General features: G+C 42.8%; 1 protein-coding gene across 8 annotated transcripts in view; it reads left to right on the forward strand.

Annotated features, from left to right (window-relative positions):
- Positions 1 to 14,188, forward strand: part of TAF1A (TATA-box binding protein associated factor, RNA polymerase I subunit A) — a 39,678-nt gene extending 25,490 nt beyond the window's left edge. For 5 of the 8 annotated variants that reach the window (XM_083496123.1, XM_083496122.1, XM_083496121.1 and 2 more), the window contains exons 2-11: positions 1,987 to 2,136; positions 2,534 to 2,703; positions 4,050 to 4,163; positions 5,647 to 5,845; positions 7,077 to 7,207; positions 8,753 to 8,911; positions 9,796 to 9,862; positions 9,949 to 10,072; positions 12,207 to 12,367; positions 13,834 to 14,188. In XM_083496123.1, the coding sequence (XP_083352249.1) occupies positions 1,989 to 2,136; positions 2,534 to 2,703; positions 4,050 to 4,163; positions 5,647 to 5,845; positions 7,077 to 7,207; positions 8,753 to 8,911; positions 9,796 to 9,862; positions 9,949 to 10,072; positions 12,207 to 12,367; positions 13,834 to 13,949 (1,389 nt within the window). In that variant the 5' untranslated portion in view covers positions 1,987 to 1,988 and the 3' untranslated portion in view covers positions 13,950 to 14,188. The remainder of the gene's footprint in view (positions 1 to 1,986; positions 2,137 to 2,533; positions 2,704 to 4,049; positions 4,164 to 5,646; positions 5,846 to 7,076; positions 7,208 to 8,752; positions 8,912 to 9,795; positions 9,863 to 9,948; positions 10,073 to 12,206; positions 12,368 to 13,833) is intronic. The other 3 variants (XM_083496125.1, XM_083496124.1, XM_083496126.1) reach the window with 1 other exon arrangement.
- The last annotated feature ends 3,206 nt before the right edge of the window (positions 14,189 to 17,394 follow it).

Below are 17,394 nucleotides of genomic sequence, written 5' to 3' on the forward strand. Positions count from 1 at the left end.
CCTGGAACAAAAAGTAATAGAAAGCAGTTCGTAGCCTTAGTAACTCTGAACACTTCCAGGCCGCTTGTTTTTTTCTTATTCATTAAAAAATATATATTTATTTGGAAAGGCCACTTGTTTGTTGAACATTCATCCTGATTTGTTAGAAAGGGATGGTAGGGGGCATCATGTCAAAACAAGCGTTACCTGTATTTCCCAGTGCATTTTCTTGTCACTTTCCTCATTGCAGAAAGCCCAAACTTCAGGGGGAAATGGGTTTGTTGAGCAAGAGTTCCAAAGCAGTTTTAACTGTCCACCCTGAATTTGCCAGTATATGATTGTATCCCACCTGAAAGTAGTGCCAGTCTGGAAGCCTGCTGATTATATTTTGCCACAGGTGCACTAAAATATTGGATTTCTCACTTCTGATGAATAGGAAGGGAAAGGAAGAAAAAAAGAGGGGGAAGCGTTTAGTGTCAACCTATAATTTGGGCTTTTTGTCTAATTGTTATAAGTTTATGCCACTGTTACTTTTGCAGACCAGGATGGGAAGTGTTAGGGAAACGTAAGTTTTCCTGCTTGGCAGGGGGTTGGACTCGATGGCCCTTGTGGTCTCTTCCGACTCTATGATTCTATGATTCTATGATGCCATCTAGTGGTTTCATGGAGTGTAGAAAACTCAAGAGATCACTGCATTGGCCCATTAGAAAGAAATGACACAAAAGTTGCAATCCATTTCAGGGACTAAACTCCAGGCAACCTTTCTCAACCTGTGGGTCCCCAGATGTTGTTGAACTACAACTCCCATCACTCCTAGCTAGCAGGGCCAGAGCTCAGGGATGATGGGAGTTGTAGTCCAACAACATCTAGGGACCCACAGGTTGAGAATCGCTGCTCCAGGGGATGCTGTTGAATAGGGTGCTGGTGCCTCCTCTGCAGGGACTGTGGGGCGACAGAACACTGCAGGGACTAGGTTAAGTGCCCTCACTAGGAGTTGGCTGACTACATTGCCTATTCATGGTGTGAGCCTGTGTATGTGTATTCCGAAGTAAGTCCCATTGAGTTCAATGGAACTCACTCCCATGTAAGTGTGTGTAGGATTACAGCCTAATAACTTAATTCATATGTGGGGTTAACAAATTAATTAAAAATGAGTCCTCTGCTCTTCTACAGTGCAGTGTAATATTTATTTGTGACGCTTGCATTCTGGCCCATGCTGGAATGTTCTCTCAGCTGCTTACAATAAATAAGTATGAAAGTAACTTTAATACAGCCGAAAACATAAAATGAAAAGCAACATGAATGCAAGAATAAAGCACAACTCCAAGGTTAAAACCAATTTGAAACACTGAGAGGACCATGACTATGTGAGTTGTTGTCATGCCCCACTTCTGAAAAATGGGTGACGTAGGAGCCAACTCCTAGGGGCTATGGGGGCTTTGGCTCCACAATAAAACATTTGAGAGGGCTGCCCCCCCCCAAGTTTATGGGCATTCCCATTCACATGGTGTGTGTGCACTGTGCCATGTGATTGATTATGTGGGACGGAGCTTACAAGGGCACCCACAATATCTTATTCAAGTTGGCACCCTGGTGGGTGATACGTCATCCTTTCCAATTCTGATTCTGCACAAGGCAAGGAATAAAAATGGTGTGGGGAGCAATGCTGAAGGCTTTTCCAACCCTTCAGTGGCCTGCTTTGTCTGTCTGTCTGTCTGTCTCTCTCCCTCCCCCTTCTTCTAAGATGCACACTTTAACCTTCACATCACAGTAGCTACGGCAGTGTTGATTGAAATTTCAGCAAGGTGCTCTATTTTGTACCCTGCTTCCATTTCATGTCTGTAAAGGGGCAATACTTAATGGTAAATAGTAATAAAAAACTAAACTTATGCTTCCTTGTACGGCTGTTTTTAAAGACATTGAAAGTGTCTCTTTCCCCCTGCTCCATTTCTTATTTTGATTTGCCTGACCTGCAAGCATAAATATTTCCCCATCTTCCTTTCACAGAAATGGATACTTTTGTTGAAGAACTGAGACGAAAAAGAGGGCAGGTAAATTTGGAAGGAGAAACACAGGATGTGCATGCAGCCACAACAACGACAGCTCCCATCCCAGGAATTTATTTACCTTTGCTCCCGAGATATTTTCACTACACAAGTAAGTTCTTGATTGCTGGTTGGTAAGATTCCTTATTGCTTTGCATGGTATGATAGGCCTGTCAACACTGGAAGCAAGAAGCAAAAATGGTGGAAAACCTTTTCCTCATTTATGCCCTCACCAGCCTACACTAGGTGCCAGCAGCACATTTTTTTTTTTTGCATGAAGTATTTTTGCATGAAGCTATGAAGGAAGTTAGACAGTTTAGTAGTATGGTATTGGATTTTATGCTCCAAAGATGAAATGCAGGATTGATTCCTGTATTTCCTTGCCAGAGGAACCAAGAATGTATGGGCTTTTGTGTTTTCCTCTAAATTGCAATTTAAGTCTATAACCCCATTAGAAATGCATCAAAACTATTCTCATGTCTGTTACCAAAATTATTCTTGTGTTGTAGCGTCTAGGGTTGGAATGCGCTCGGAATTTCAGAAGGCAAAAGAAGGTTGTTTAAACTGCATCCAGGATTCCCTTTTGCAAGGCCAGTTGCAGAGGGCTGCAGAATTAATCATAAGCTACATAGAAATGTTGGAGCATTACAGTAAAGACAAACTGCGGGCTGCTCCCGAAGTAAGTAGACGAGCTAATCCCCTGATTCTGAGCAGGAAAGATGGAAAAGGATCTCTGTGATTCCCGTGTCCTATGCTTCCATCATGTAATATGTTTAGGAACAGGGTAGAACAATTTTTGGACCAAGGGTAGGCTGCCTTTCTTCTATTGATGGCTCTATTCTCTTGGGGATAGCCTGTTGTTGAAGTACATGCCAGTGGTGGAAAGGGCAAAACCTAAAGTGGTTTCTCCTTTCTGCCATCTTATAGAATTATTATAATTATAATTATTAAATTTATATATTGCCCTATATTCGTAGATCTGAGGGCGGTTCACAACATTAAATTGCAATTATAGAATTGTAGAGTTGGAACAGACCACGAGGGTCATCTATTGTTTGTTTGTTTGTTTGTTTGTTTGTTTGTTTTGTATACCGCCCTTCTTCCGAAGATCCCAGGGCAGTTCCCAACAGAAAAATACAAAATGATAATAAAAAAAACAAACAAAAACAAGCTGAAAAAGCCCCTCCCACAAACACATTTTAAAAGCCATCAGCCAAACACCTGATTGAAGAGAAATGTTGATTGAGTTTTCAGCCTATTGGCTCTCATCTAATCCATTAGTGGGGCAAGACAGCGGTCCTGAACTTTCATTGCCTCACCTGCAGATGTAAAGGAGAAGTAGAGCTCTTTGTCATCAGCATATTGCTGACCACGTGCTCCAGAACACTGGATGACCCCACTCAGTAGTTTCATGTAGATGTTAAACAGCATAAGGGGTAACATTGAACCCTCAGGAACCCCTCATTGAAGGCTCTATGGGGCCAAAGAATACTGCCTCTGGGAACGACCAGCCAAGTAGGTCACTCCAGAAGGATACCACAGTCAATGGTTATCAAAAGTTATTGAGAATTGGGGTTCAGCCCTCTGCAATGCAGGAATCTTTCGCCCAACATGGGGCTTGAACCCAGAACCATGAGGTAAAGAGTCTCATGCTCTACCAACTGAGTTTATCGGACTGAGCTATACTCCTCCTGTCCTTCTTTGCCTCTCCAGCCAGTGGGCTGCTGGGATAGGGATAGATTGCGCTTGCCAGAGATATAACCTGATTGCTTGCAGAATGCTTTTGAAACAATGTTGAGGGCCACATGAAATTAGACCAAGGGCCACAGGTTGCTTATCCCCAATTTAGGGTGTTTTGTTGTGCATTTAATTCTGTGTCACGATGGCTGCAAATTTTTGCATTATGCAATTAGAAGTGCTCTTTGTGCCTGTTGTAAGTGACCGTATACTTCAAAGCTATGCTTATGTTCACTTTTTGTAGCTGTCGTTTGCTTCTGTGTTCTGAATGTGTGTTCTCTGTGCTAGGAGATCTGGAGAATAGGAACTGAGATCTTGCAGCGGCATCCACGGAGCAATATTCAAGAGACCAACCACTTTGCAGATCAGATGAAAAATTTAGGAGTAAAAGGATATTTAAAGGTGAGAAGAGTTCCAAAGGATCCTTAAGATCATAATACTTATTTTTCATAGAAAACATTATTAACATTATTATTGCTATTATTAAGAGTGCTGCTCATTCTTCCACATATAGCAGGGATGGGGAACTTTTTAGCTCACCATAGCGATTTTGGGTGGCAACTCAAACAAGTGGTTTGTTTTGAATGTAATTCAGTGTGTAGGCCGTGCTTTTGCCTTCCTCTTGCCTGATATCTCATGTGACTTTAGGGGTGTGGTGGGTGGGCATGGTTTGAGGAAGGTGGTCTCACAAACATAATTAGGACCTCTGCAGGATTAGGCCGATGAGCCAGAGGTTCCCCACCCTTTCTATTTCTTGTTGCGGGGATTTGTAGCAATGTCCATTACTCCTAGTAGAAGTTTCTTTGGTAAAACATATCCTTAATTACAGAATAGAGTTATTGTTTTGCTGTTCTCTTTTGGTTATTTACTTGTTTTTATCCTGCATTTTACTCTGTGAACCGCCCTGAAACCTTTTGCTGAAGGGCAGTATATAAATCTAATAATAATAATAAATAATATACAGCAATGAATGCTGATGTAGTTCATGCAGCTTTGGGTTGTAGCTGATGCTCTTGGAATGTGTGATTTCCGCTTCCTCTCCTCCTCCCACACTTTGTCTAAATCTGGTCCTCCAACCATATGAAGCACAGAGCAGGGGGCACAGCAGATGGCAGGAGAGGGATGTGCCATTGCACACAAGGAAGTCTCTAGCGCACATGGCACTGCAGCACTGGATGCAACCCTTTGAACTGGATATTATTTTGTGTGTGTGTGTGTGTGTGTGTGTGTGTGTGTGTGTGTGTGTATATATATATATATATATGCAGTTCTGCACCTTGATCTGCAGTAAATTGGCCCCATGTACATGCAAAAAAGTGTACCATTTGTATACTTGTACAGTTCAAACTGGGAGTCCCTAAAAAATTTACCTGATTTTGTGTTAATTTCTTTATATTCAATTTTCCACTCATTTATAATTCTATTTCATATCATTTGCATATATATTTTTTAAAAAATATTTTAAGCTTTGTCTATCAGTAAACAGAGAAATTCAGTTTTGGTTTACATTCAGAAGTCTAGTTCTTTTTCTTTCTTTCTCGGTGTGTGGAAGCTTTAGTCCTTATTCCACTGGGTTGCTACCGAGCCAGTCTGAACCTTGACTGGGATCCAGTGAGTGTTAGTGCATTTGCCAAGATTTGAATGGCGTGTGCTGATGTTAATTGCATCACCAGTTTGACAGTGGTCCCCCATTTATTTCCAAGTCCAGCATCATTCAAACAGCATATCCCTGTTGCTCTTGCAAAGCTGCCAAATTTTTCACTGAAAGTATTGGGGAAACCTCCAGATGTAGGAGGTATCTGAGCCCATTGGGTTTTCATTGTAGCATTTTATTCAGAGCCGCTGCTGCTGCTGCGGATTGTAAGCTAGGTTGAAATTCTTGTAGGTTTCTTTAGAGCACGCCTTCCACCTGCTGTGCAACGGGTTTGAGGACGAGGCTTATCAGAACCTGGTCCTGGCAGAAAGCTGGAAGTACGGAGAACAAACAGTCATTCAGAACAAAGAACTGAAACTCATTCAAGGTTACAGGGGGCTGCTGGACTATTCTAAGTGGTTGAAAAAGAAGAGGGACATGTTGGGGCTTGGTGAGTATGCGCCTTAGGAGAAATCTGTGCAGGAAATAGATGGCCATATGCTCAGCTCTTGAAATTGGAAGCATAGAATGAGACTCTAATGCTGGACTTTGAATATGCACCTAAGTCCTAATAATGTTTTTATTGTCTGTTTTGTATCCCACGCACGGCAAGGATGAATGAATAGAGGAATAGTCAGTATGAAACAATAATTAAGAACAACACACAAAATAACACTATACAGTGCAGCAGTCAGTGGTATTTGGACTACTAAACTGTCCTGAGGTCACAGTTAAATCAGAAGTCATGTGTGTTTAGGATTTCAGCATTAAGCAATTGTTAGGGAGTAAGTCCAGTGACACGGGTGGCGCTGTGGGTTAAACCACAGAGCCTAGGACTTGCTGATCAGAAGGTCGGTGGTTCGAATCTCCGCCATGGGGTGAGCTCCCGTTGCTCAGTCCCAGCTCCTGCCAACCTAGCAGTTCGAAAGCACGTCATGTGCAAGTAGGTAAATAGGTACCGCTCCTGCAGGAAGGTAAATGGCGTTTCCATGTGCTGCTCTGGTTCGCCAGAAGCGGCTTAATCATGCTGGCCACATGACCCAGAAGCTGTCTGCGGACAAACGCCGGCTCCCTCGGCCTATAGAGCGAGATGAGTGTGCAACCCCAGAGTCGGTCACGACTGGACCTAATGGTCAGGGTTCCCTTTACCTTTACCTTTAAGTTCAGTGAACTCGACGGAACTTATGAACGAACATGCTTAGGATTGTGTTGTTAAGTCTGCCTTCCTCATCAGGTGAAGGTTAGTTTTTTTGAATAGGTTGTTGAGAGTTTTTTGCTCTTATCATCATTGCATCTGTACCGAAGGAACTCAAACTGAGTGGCCTTCTCGGTAAAGCAGACTGACTGATGCTTTCGTTTCAGTCTGCTTTGCCATTAAGTTTAATCAGATTCACTGGCTTGTGGTAAACATAAAGCTTAATCATCATTTGTTGCCTTAACAGGTGAGTGGGGTTGCTCACCTGTCAACGTGGCCTCTGCTTGAAAGAGGTTCCCTGCTTAATAGTCCTCTGTTTGACTCTTTTGGGACCAGAAAGATATGTTGTGAATTTCTTCGGTTCTTCTCTTTCAGAAAGCTTTTTATTTTTAGGGTGCTTAGAAAGTGAGATTAGTGTCATGATTTACCTGAATTGCAGATCACTGTGCTTAATATAAGAGGTTATATTATGCCTTGTCTTTCGCAGATGAGGACAGCTACGCAGTGTCTTCTATTCAGCAGGAAATGCGCATCTTATACCGGCAGGCTAAAGTCAGCCTCAAGGAGATCATTAAAATTCCTGGAGTTTGGGATCCTTTTGTGACGTGTTATGTGGATGTAAGAGCATGCTTTACAATCAGCTTACTCCCCCCCCCTCTAAATCTTGATCTAAGTAATTGCTGGCTGTTCAAGATTTTGTAGCTCGGGGAATACTCGAAAAACGTCTTTCATAGCAATTAGTAAAATAAGACTCTGAAAAAGTGTCTAGAAAGCATTGGGGAGTCTTGGGAATTCTCAGTCATAACATATGATGATGTTCATTGGCTTATGTGGCTTTTAAAAAATACTAGATAGATTGCCAGTTTAAATGTAATGGCTAACTGGAGTTTGCTTGGATCAGGAAGCAAGGTAATTGTAGGAGAGGAAAGCCTGTCAGCCCCAAGTTTTGAACCCAATGGCCAAACTATGGTTTGGCAATTTTATCCAAATGACTCTCTCTCCCCCCCCCTCCCTCCCTCCCTCCCTCCCTCCCTCCCTCTCCTCTTTCTGTGTGCACCAAACCAATGTATATATATTATCCAGCCATAAGTTCCCACCCAAACTTTGCTTTTTATTCTAAAGCTCTTATTTCTGATCCATTAAATTGGATTATTGCAGTGTATTCTATGTGGGGCTTCCCTTGTGCTTGACCCAGAAGCTGCAGTTAGTGCAGAACGCTGCAGCACAGTTGCTGATAGGAGTGAGACCTTGCCTGCATATAACACCACTGAGGTCTGCACCCGGCTGCCAGGCCAAGTTCAAGAGGTTACAATTAGTATATGAAGCCCTTAACAGCTTGGGACCAGTTTACTTGCAGGATCACCCTATCCCTATAACAGATGTACCTTGGAAGTTGAACGGAATCCGTTCCGGAATCCGTTCGACTTCCAAAACATTCGACTTCCAAGGTGTGGCTTCCAATTGGCTGCAGGAAGCCCCTGCAGCCAATCGGAAGCCTCAGAAGTCCTGTTGGACGTTCAGCTTCCAAAAGAACGTTCTAAAACTGGAACAATAACTTCCGGTTTTTGATCATTTGGGAGCCAAAACATTCGACAACTAAGCCATTCGAATTCCAAGTTACGACTGTATACACACTTAGCCTCTTCAGTCTGTGGAACTGGTACTGTTACAGTTCCACAAAATACTCATTCCACACTTGTAAGAAATCAATAGTTTCGTGTGGAACTTTGGAACTCCTTGTGTATTGACATCAGGCAGGCACCTTCATTGTAATCTTTCTAGTGTCAGCTTAAAACATTTTTGCTTAGGTAAGACTATCCAGACACGTTGAAGTTAAACATGCTTTATTTCTTTTTAGCCACTTGCTGTTGATTTTAATCTTTTGAATATTTTTAAATACCTCATTTTTACCGTGTTTTGTCAATAATTTAAATGGTGTTTTGTTTTTTTTTTGGTAAACTGCTTAGAGGTTTTTTTTTTTTTACGATCAAGTGGTATACAAATTTTGTTTAAAAAAAGCATTTCAGTCACCTGATTGTGTTCACTATATTGTGTTCACTTGATCCAATTTTTTCCCCTTGTTGCTAAACACTCTTTTGGGTCAAGGTGAAAATGTGGTCCCCAACCTTAAATAATCAGCTGTACATTTGTGTGTTTCCTCAGATGCTGGAATATTATGAGGAGTATGAAGAAGCAAGAGAAGTGTTGAGCGAATATGCATATAATTCCAAATTTCCTCCAAACCCTAATGCACATGTCTTCCTATATCAGTTCCTAAAGAGAAGGGGTGAATCGAGGAAAACTCAGATGTCTGCACTCCAGGTATTATATTCAGGCCTTATTTAATGATCACCATTTAATTGTGTAGCAGTTAGACTGTCAGACTAGGAGCTGAGAGACCAGAGTTCAATTTCCTGCTCAGCCATGAAGCTCCCTGAGTGACCTTTAGCCAGTCACTGTCTCTCAGTCCAGCCCTCCTCACAGGGATTGTTGTGAGGAGAAATTGGAGAGGTGGAAAACCATGTATGCCAGCCACCTTGAGCTCTTGGAGGGAAAGTGAGATATAAAAGTAATTAAATTTTAAAATGTCACAGTACAGTGGTACCTCGGGTTACATATGCTTCAGGTTACATACGCTTCAGTTTACACACTCCACTAAGCCAGAAATAGTGCTTCAGGTTAAGAACTTTGCTTCAGGATAAGAACAGAAATCGGGCTCCAGAGGCACGGCGGCAGCAAGAGGCCCCATTAGCTAAAGTGGTGCTTCAGTTTAAGAACAGTTTCAGGTTAAGTACGGACCTCCGGAACGAACAAAGTACTTAACCCGAGGTACCACTGTAATCCATTAACTGTGGCTCATTATGACATGAGGTTGAGGTACACTGTGTCTGGAAAGCCTATGAACAATGTTAATATTATTATTATTTATTATACACACATACATGGAGATTTGTTTTCCTGTAAGCACACTGTAAATTCAATTTTCACGCCCCCTCAGACTTGATGTTGCAGAATTGCAGAAGAAATTCTTTGTCCCTAGTATACTTAGGCTATAAAGTGAAATTATTGGACCAATCCACTCCCCTGCTATAGTGAACTTTGGCACAAGCCTCCGGTCATAATTTGTCCGTTGAAACTGGTGGGATAGGGAAGTGCATAACTTTGTCTCAAGATGGATGTTTAGTGTCTTGTCTGTTTCTTTTTAGATCTTGCACGAACTTGTCCCTTCTCATGAACTGATGCTGGAATATTACGCCATGCTGAAAAAATCAAGTAAGGTGTTTTAATTATTGTGCTTGAAGATACACAGAATTGTATCCCTGCCCTCCTCCCTTAATATGATTTGCTCTTAATTTCAGAAAAAAGGAAAAACCAGAAGCTACGGCTGGAAGTTATTTTTGCAGCCTTGGACTCTGCTGGGTGGAAGGAGAATGTCAAAGCCTGGAGCTGCTTGGCGAAGGAGATTGTAGAAATATTGCAGAAGTGGGTGAATGGTGAAATCAGCTGCCCCATGGGATGTATCTCTTGATTGACTGCACCTCAGCAGATGGTGCACTGAGGATATTTGACTGCCCCCTCATTCAAAAACTTCTCAACATATTTGAAAATATGTCAGGGGAAGGTTTTAGACACTTTTACCTGTATTCAAAATTGCACCAGTTTTCTAATGGAATAATTGGTTATTTTTTTAAGCTGTTTTCATTTCATAATACCTTTTAGTTCATTCAGCTTGGCGGATTTCTGGATGAAACATCAGCTTTGGATCCAGTCCAGTCCAGTTTTCTCTCTGGTCATGGGACCGAGATGGTTTGGGCTGTCATCAGTGATGACACCCAGCTTTATCTGTTGATGGAAGGCCACCGTGACTCGGCCCCAGACACACTGTTCAGATGTCTGGAAGCCGTGGCTGGATGGCTATGTGGGAGCCGGTTAAAGTTAAATCCTTCAAAGACAGAGGTGCTTTGGCTCGGTCGAGACGATATGGGGTTGGGGGGCCAACTCCCATCCCTTGCGGTGGTGCAACTGGTGCCAGCACCTTCCGTCAAGTGTTTGGGTGTAATCTTTGACGTCTCCCTTTCTATGGAGGCGCAGGTTACAGCTACAACAAAGGCGGCATTTTTTCATCTCTGCTGAGCTAAGCAGTTGGTCCCTTATCTCTCTCACCCTGACCTCTCCACTGTGATCCACGTGACGGTCACCTCCAGGCGTGATTATTGTAACTCTACGTGGGGCTGCCCTTGAAACTGACCCAGAAACTACAGCGGGTGCAGAATGCCGCGGCGAGACTCCTTACGGGGCTTCGCCACGGGATCACATTCATCCAGTGCTATACCAGCTGTACTGGCTCCTGGTGGAATACAGGATCAGGTTTCAGGTGCTGGTTTTAACCTTTAAATCCCTATACGGCCTAGGACCCTCGTACCTACAGGACCACCTCTCCTGGTATGCCTCACGGGGGACCTTATCGTCTACAAATAACACAACCCTGAAGATCCTGAGCCCCAGGGCCTTTTTGGTCGTGGCCCCAGCCTGGTGGAACACTCTCTCACAAGAAACTAGGGTTCTGTGAGATTTGACATCTTTTCGCAGGGCCTGCAAGACAGAACTGTTCTGTCAGGCCTTTGGCCAGGGTTCAGTCTGACTCATTTTCTCTTTGTATGAACAAGTACGAAGGAGGTGTACCAGCCCGCACACAGGTTCTTATAATATCAGTGGAAATAGTTGGTCCTGGTGTGTATTAACCGCTTTCAATTTTAACTTGAGGATGGCCATTTGTCCAGTCTAATTTTAATTTTAATTTATTTGAATTAATTCATGAAAGATACTAGCCTACAAAAAAGTAGCCTATCTGTCTTTTTTTGTCTTTTTTCCTCCATGCGGCACCAATTTATATCAAAAATGTCCAGAGCAGGTTGCATGTCTTTCTTCTTGAATTTAGGACATTAACTGGAAATTGAACATGTTTTCGCTGCAAGGGCACAGCCAAAAACAAGAGATGGCATTTGAATATTAGTAAAGCACCCTTTTAAATCACTGAGTTAAATAACCATAAGTAATCTTCCATGTCCCTGAAATAGGGGTAGCCAACATGGCAGACTATAGTAGTCGGAGATGATGGGAGCAGCCGTCCACAACATCTGGAGAGTACTACCTTGGCTACTTCTAGCCTAAAACTCCAAACGAAAAAGGGAAGTTTGGACCACAATGAGATTGCCTGTGCACACAGCTTGGTAGAGCCAAGCATAAGTAGTACACACCTCCTAGCCTAGCTTAGTTGTGTTCTGGCACAGTCTGACCCCCTCCTTCTGTAACCCTCATAGAACTCTAGCCCAATGGTTGCCATTAATTTGACTCTGAATTGATTTTAGAATGAATTGATTTTAGAATGTATTTCAATTAATTGATTATGATTTTATGTAAACTGTGTTATTTTTACTGTTGTTAGCCGCCCTGAGCCCGGCTTCGGCTGGGGAGGGCGGGATATAAAGAATTTTAATTATTATTATTATTATTATTAGTAGTAGTAGTACAGAAATCTATCAGCATTCAGCATGGATGTAACTGAGATACACCCTTTTCTCTCTCCTTCTCTCCCCCTCCCTCTCCCCACTCCCAGCTCTGACAAACAGCTTCACTGGCTCAAAAACAAGTGGGCATCTCGTAAGGACTGGTGGCCAGCCTTGCATTTCAGCCTTTATTTGGCAAAAAGAAACTGGCAGGAAGATGAATGTCTCGCTTGTGAAAAAGTACTGGTGGCTGGAATGCTGATGGGAAAAGGTAACTGCCTCCCCCCCCCCCCAATATATGTTCTGTCTCCTGTATACATGTAATAATTAGAATCCTGGCAAAGCGTATATTGCATAAAGCTTTATCTTGTATCTTCTGCCTTTTCTCTCAACTGTGACCACCTTTATCCTTGCACCAGCCCTGTGAGATGGGTCAGACTGAGAAATATGGCTGGCCCAAGGTTGCCCACTGAGGGAGGATTTGAACTCTGGTCTCCCAGCTTCTAGTCTAACACTAAATCTATTGCTCCACACTGCCGTTTGGTGCATAGAACTGTATCAAGTAACATAAGCAAAAGTGATTGGTTTTCGCACCAAGGCAGTTAGCATCTAAAGTTCACCAGAGTGGCAAGCAAAAACAACGACAGGAAGAGGCAACTGTTGTTAAAAGTTCTTAGGCTTTCTTTCAGCTTGGACTGTGGAGTTAAGCCAAAAGCTTCAAAGAAGAGATTGATTTTGAGGAGCGGTGAGGAAAGAGAGAGAGATGGAACTCTGTAGGTGCCCCGAGAGAGCATTCTACCTTTAGCATGTCGTTAAGAGTCGTCAACAGGCTCATCTCAGCTATCTGCCAATCTCCCATTCCCACCACCCTTCTGAGTAATACCCCTCCCCACCTTCTCACTATATAGAAGGATCTGGCAACTTCTGTTTCAGTGTATCTGAAGAAGTGTGCATGCACACGAAAGCTCATACCAAGAACCAACTTAGTTGGTCTTTAAGGTGCTACTGGAAGGAATTTTTTTATTTTACCTTTAGCCTAGTTGAAGCATCAGTTATTACAGGGGGGTTTCCTTCCTCCGTTTTGTAGGAAGGAAATCTGAGGTGCTGAGAGACCATACAAAATGTGGGACGTTAATGAACCTCGGATTACTTCTTACATGTGTTACTTTCATGGCCTTCAATGGAGAGGAGAGGCAATTCTAGCTGCTGATGGGAACACCATGCGTACTGCTGGTTACTCATTACAGCATTAGTTGAGCCCAAACAAAGCAAGATGATGCATTTTCTTTTGCATGTACAAAACCCAGCACCCATCAGACCCCTAATGGAAACATCTAACATGAGAGATGAGCACATGGTCTGTAGATTAATAGTGCTGTTTGTCGGTATCTTAAACTCTATACAGTACCTTCAAAGCTCTTGTAATAATGGTCTAGATAATTTTTTTTAGAAAATGGCCGTCAAACCTCATTCTGGACTGGGACCTTGTCATTAAGCAAAGTGACTTCCAGATGTAGGCTTACGTCGCTGGATTATTTGCTCCACATTATAACAATACTAATTTACCCATAATTTTTCTATACATTGAGATTTTGACACTTGTGGAGTACTGAGGTTGAGAATGCTCAGTGGGATTTTTTTATTCTTCACAACATGTTCTTAAGGGTCTGATTGTACCCAGTTAAGTCTTAACCCATTCATTCATTCTAATGCCATTTTACTTTTGTTTGTGTCAAGATTGCAAATATTTTAGATACGTCATGCGGCAAGGTTGTGAAGCCAATAAGAAAAAGTTCAAACCATTGAAGACATTTGTGAAAAAACACAGCTGGGTCAGTTTGAAGATCGTCTGATATTTGATTGCTTTTAGAGGCAAAATCCTTTTTCTTTTCTTTTTGGAACTATATTTCCCCCCCCACCCCGATTGTACATGTTTTGCTCTGCATACAGATCTCCCCTGCAATGAAAAAACCTTGTATATAATTGACAACCATTTTTTTTAAAATGAAGTTCCAGTTTTATAATAAATCTTTCCAAAGGAATTCGGCTTTGAGTCATTGCTAAAATAAAACTTCACAGGAAACACATTTTATCATTTATCTTTCAAAGTCTTCATATAAGAACCTTTGAAATATGTTCTTGAATTGATGGTGCTTGTGTGTGTGTGTGTGTGTGTGTATCTGTAGCAGACAATACATAATATAGACATGCTGTGACTACAGCTTGCCTTGCATCCTATAACAATAGTGTAGAATTGTTTGCCTTTAGAAATTCTTCCAGTCACCCATCATGCAGTTAAAAGAAGAGGCCCGCACCAGCCCATTCTATGCACTGTTGTTAACACATGTCTTTAAGAACCTGTCTGTGCACATGCACTTTGTACATTTAAGCACATTTTTGAGAGAGGTAGATGCTTTCTGGTGCTAATTGACTTGCAGGCACTTCTGCCCTCCTTGGGTAACAAAAATGGAGACGGCAGCTGGTACCCTGTGTCTGGTAACTTGGTAGGTAGAAAGATGTTCAGACCTGAAGTCAGTATGCATGGTTGGGCTACACGCACATTAGGCGAGGCAGGAAAACTCAGAGCAACCCCAAGAAATTCTGCTGTGTCCATTTAGCAACTTTTGTGTACATTATGAACATTTAGCAAATATGCACAACTGACTTGGGTAATCCAATGCATTGCCATCTGTCTACTAGACCAGCGGCTTCTCAGAGGTATCCGAGGCATCCTTTCAGTCCAAAAGTTCATACCATAAGGGTTAGAAACATGTTCTTTTTCAAAAGAAAAGAAAACTCAAGAATCCCAGGAATCTGAATGTTGTACCCAGTAGAACTATTTATTTGTTTGTGCTGCACTGCGGCATTCAAACATGAAATGCTTTCTTTAGGATGGAGCTCGTGAATGGATTAATTAATCTGCCCCCACGCACCTTCCTGCTGGTCATGGTCATCACTTTGGCACAGCCTTGAATTGTGACTTCATCAGAAGTCTGACTTGGGAGAGTGGCTTGCGGAGGCACCCTGCAGAGAATGTCTAGACTCCGGTTGCCTTCAGACTGCCACTACTTTGCAGGAATGATTCAACTGGAAATTCAGGTTTGTGCATTTAAAGTGGATTACACTGCTCTGGTGCAACAAATCCACTTTAAAAACACACTTTTTGTGGTTAGCAAAGTGATAGGGAAATACAAGTAAGGGATAAAGAACAATCGACAGAACAATGTGTAACTCCTGTGCAAACCAATCCGGATGAATGTCCAGGGGTGAAACTAGGCTTTATTTTACCTGGGTCAAAGACACAGTTTGACACACACACCCTTGTGCATTTGTGTACACACACATCACACACACACACAGGCTGGGAGCCTCAATGGCGCCCCCTGGAGGCTTCACCCGGGGCCAAAACCTCAGCTAGTCACCCCCCCCCAGTGGTTATGGTTCTGTGAATGCCCCTTGTATAACTTCCCTGCAAATACATGGAAACAAATGCTTAAAAAAGAGCGGACACTATAACCTCCCTGTAAGATTTGTGTAAGCAAATTTGGAAGTATACTCAGTAAACATCTTGTGGAGCCCTTAGAAACAGCAGCCTTAGGATTTTAAGCATGAGTGAGAGAACTGCTACAAGTAGTGCAAAGTACATTTTGTATTGGTGGAATACAGCAACAACACCATGCAAAAAAACATTGGTGGAGGTCCAAGAAGCTGCGTGGAACTGGAATGTGCTTTTAAATGGTATCACTTAAATGACAAACGCAGTATATTATTGACTTCATCAAGCTACAACAATTGGAACTGAATTACATAATATTACTATTGTCATTTGTGCATATCCTATTCTTCATCTAAATCAGCGATGGAGAAACTGCAGATACCCCTGGGGATGTCCACAGTCTGAAGCCCTGAAGATCTGCTGTCGGTCAACATAGATAATACTGAGCTAGATGGACCAATGGTCTGAGTTGGTATAAGGGAACATTCTCTGTTATATCCCTGATATATCCCTGGCATCCCAGATATATCCCAGATATATCCCTGGCATCTCATGTTAAAAGGTGCTCAGGAAACAAGGGCTGTGAAACCTACCCACCCACATCTCAAAGGCTGTAACATGGAAGATGGAGCAAGCTTGTTTTCTCCTGCTCTGGAGAGCAAGACCAGAACCAATAGATTCAATTTATAAGAAAGGAGATTCTGCCTAAACACCAGAACTTTCTGGCAGGAAGAGCTGTTCAACAGTGGAAAGAACTCCCTCAGATGGTGTGGACTTTCATTAATTGGATGTTTCTAAGCAGAGGTTGGGACGCGGGTGGCGCTGTGGGTAAAACCTCAGCGCCTAGGACTTGCCGATCGCATGGTCGGCGGTTCGAATCCCCGCGGCGGGGTGCGCTCCCGTTGCTCGGTCCCAGCGCCTGCCAACCTAGCAGTTTGAAAGCACCCCCGGGTGCAAGTAGATAAATAGGGACCGCTTTATAGTGGGAAGGTAAACGGCATTCCGTGCGCTGCTCTGGTGCTGGTTCGCCGGAGCAGCTTCGCCACGCTGGCCACGTGACCCAGAAGTGTCTGCGGACAACGCTGGCTCCCGGCCTCTAGAGTGAGATGAGCGCACAACCCTAGAGTCTGTCAAGACTGGCCCGTACGGGCAGGGGTACCTTTACCTTTACCTTTAAGCAGAGGTTAGATAGCCACCTGTCATGGATGCTTACTTGAGATTCCTGCATTGTGGGCGGTTAGACTAGATGACCCTTGGGATCCATTCTGATGCCAGTCAGATATAGTATAGTATACCAGATGGACAAAATTGGTATATGTCAGCACCCTGTGTTCATTTGGGTAGAATAAAAGACAATATTTTCTCATCTGCAGCACTGGATGAACCCGCATTGTAAAAGTTGTTCCCAGGCTTCCTAGGTGAAGTTTTCACTAATCTCAGATCTTTGGCAAGTCTGCCACCTGTTGATATGCTTTTTGTTTTTGAAATAGCATTCAACACATTTTTGTAGGGGTCACAGTGGCCTTTTGCAATCTGGCAGCCAAAGCAAGATTCTTAAAGGTGCATGCTGTCAACCTATGAAGGAAGCGGTGTAGCTGTATGTGGAAGTGTAATCAAAAGTACTAGTTTTAAATCTGAAAGCCTCTGAGCAGAGAAGCAAATTTTACTTTTGTTCATATTTACTAGAGCTTTCCAGCATTAACCCTTATATCTGCATAGATGCCAATGCTCACCCTGGTTAGCCTTTTGGGTGGGGCTCAGAGCAGGTAAAGGGGTACAGCCAGGAGCCAGAGCTCAGATCT

The sequence above is a fragment of the Podarcis liolepis genome, assembly GCF_965112155.1.
Source record: "Podarcis liolepis genome assembly, chromosome: 3".
NCBI lineage: Eukaryota > Metazoa > Chordata > Lepidosauria > Squamata > Lacertidae > Podarcis > Podarcis liolepis.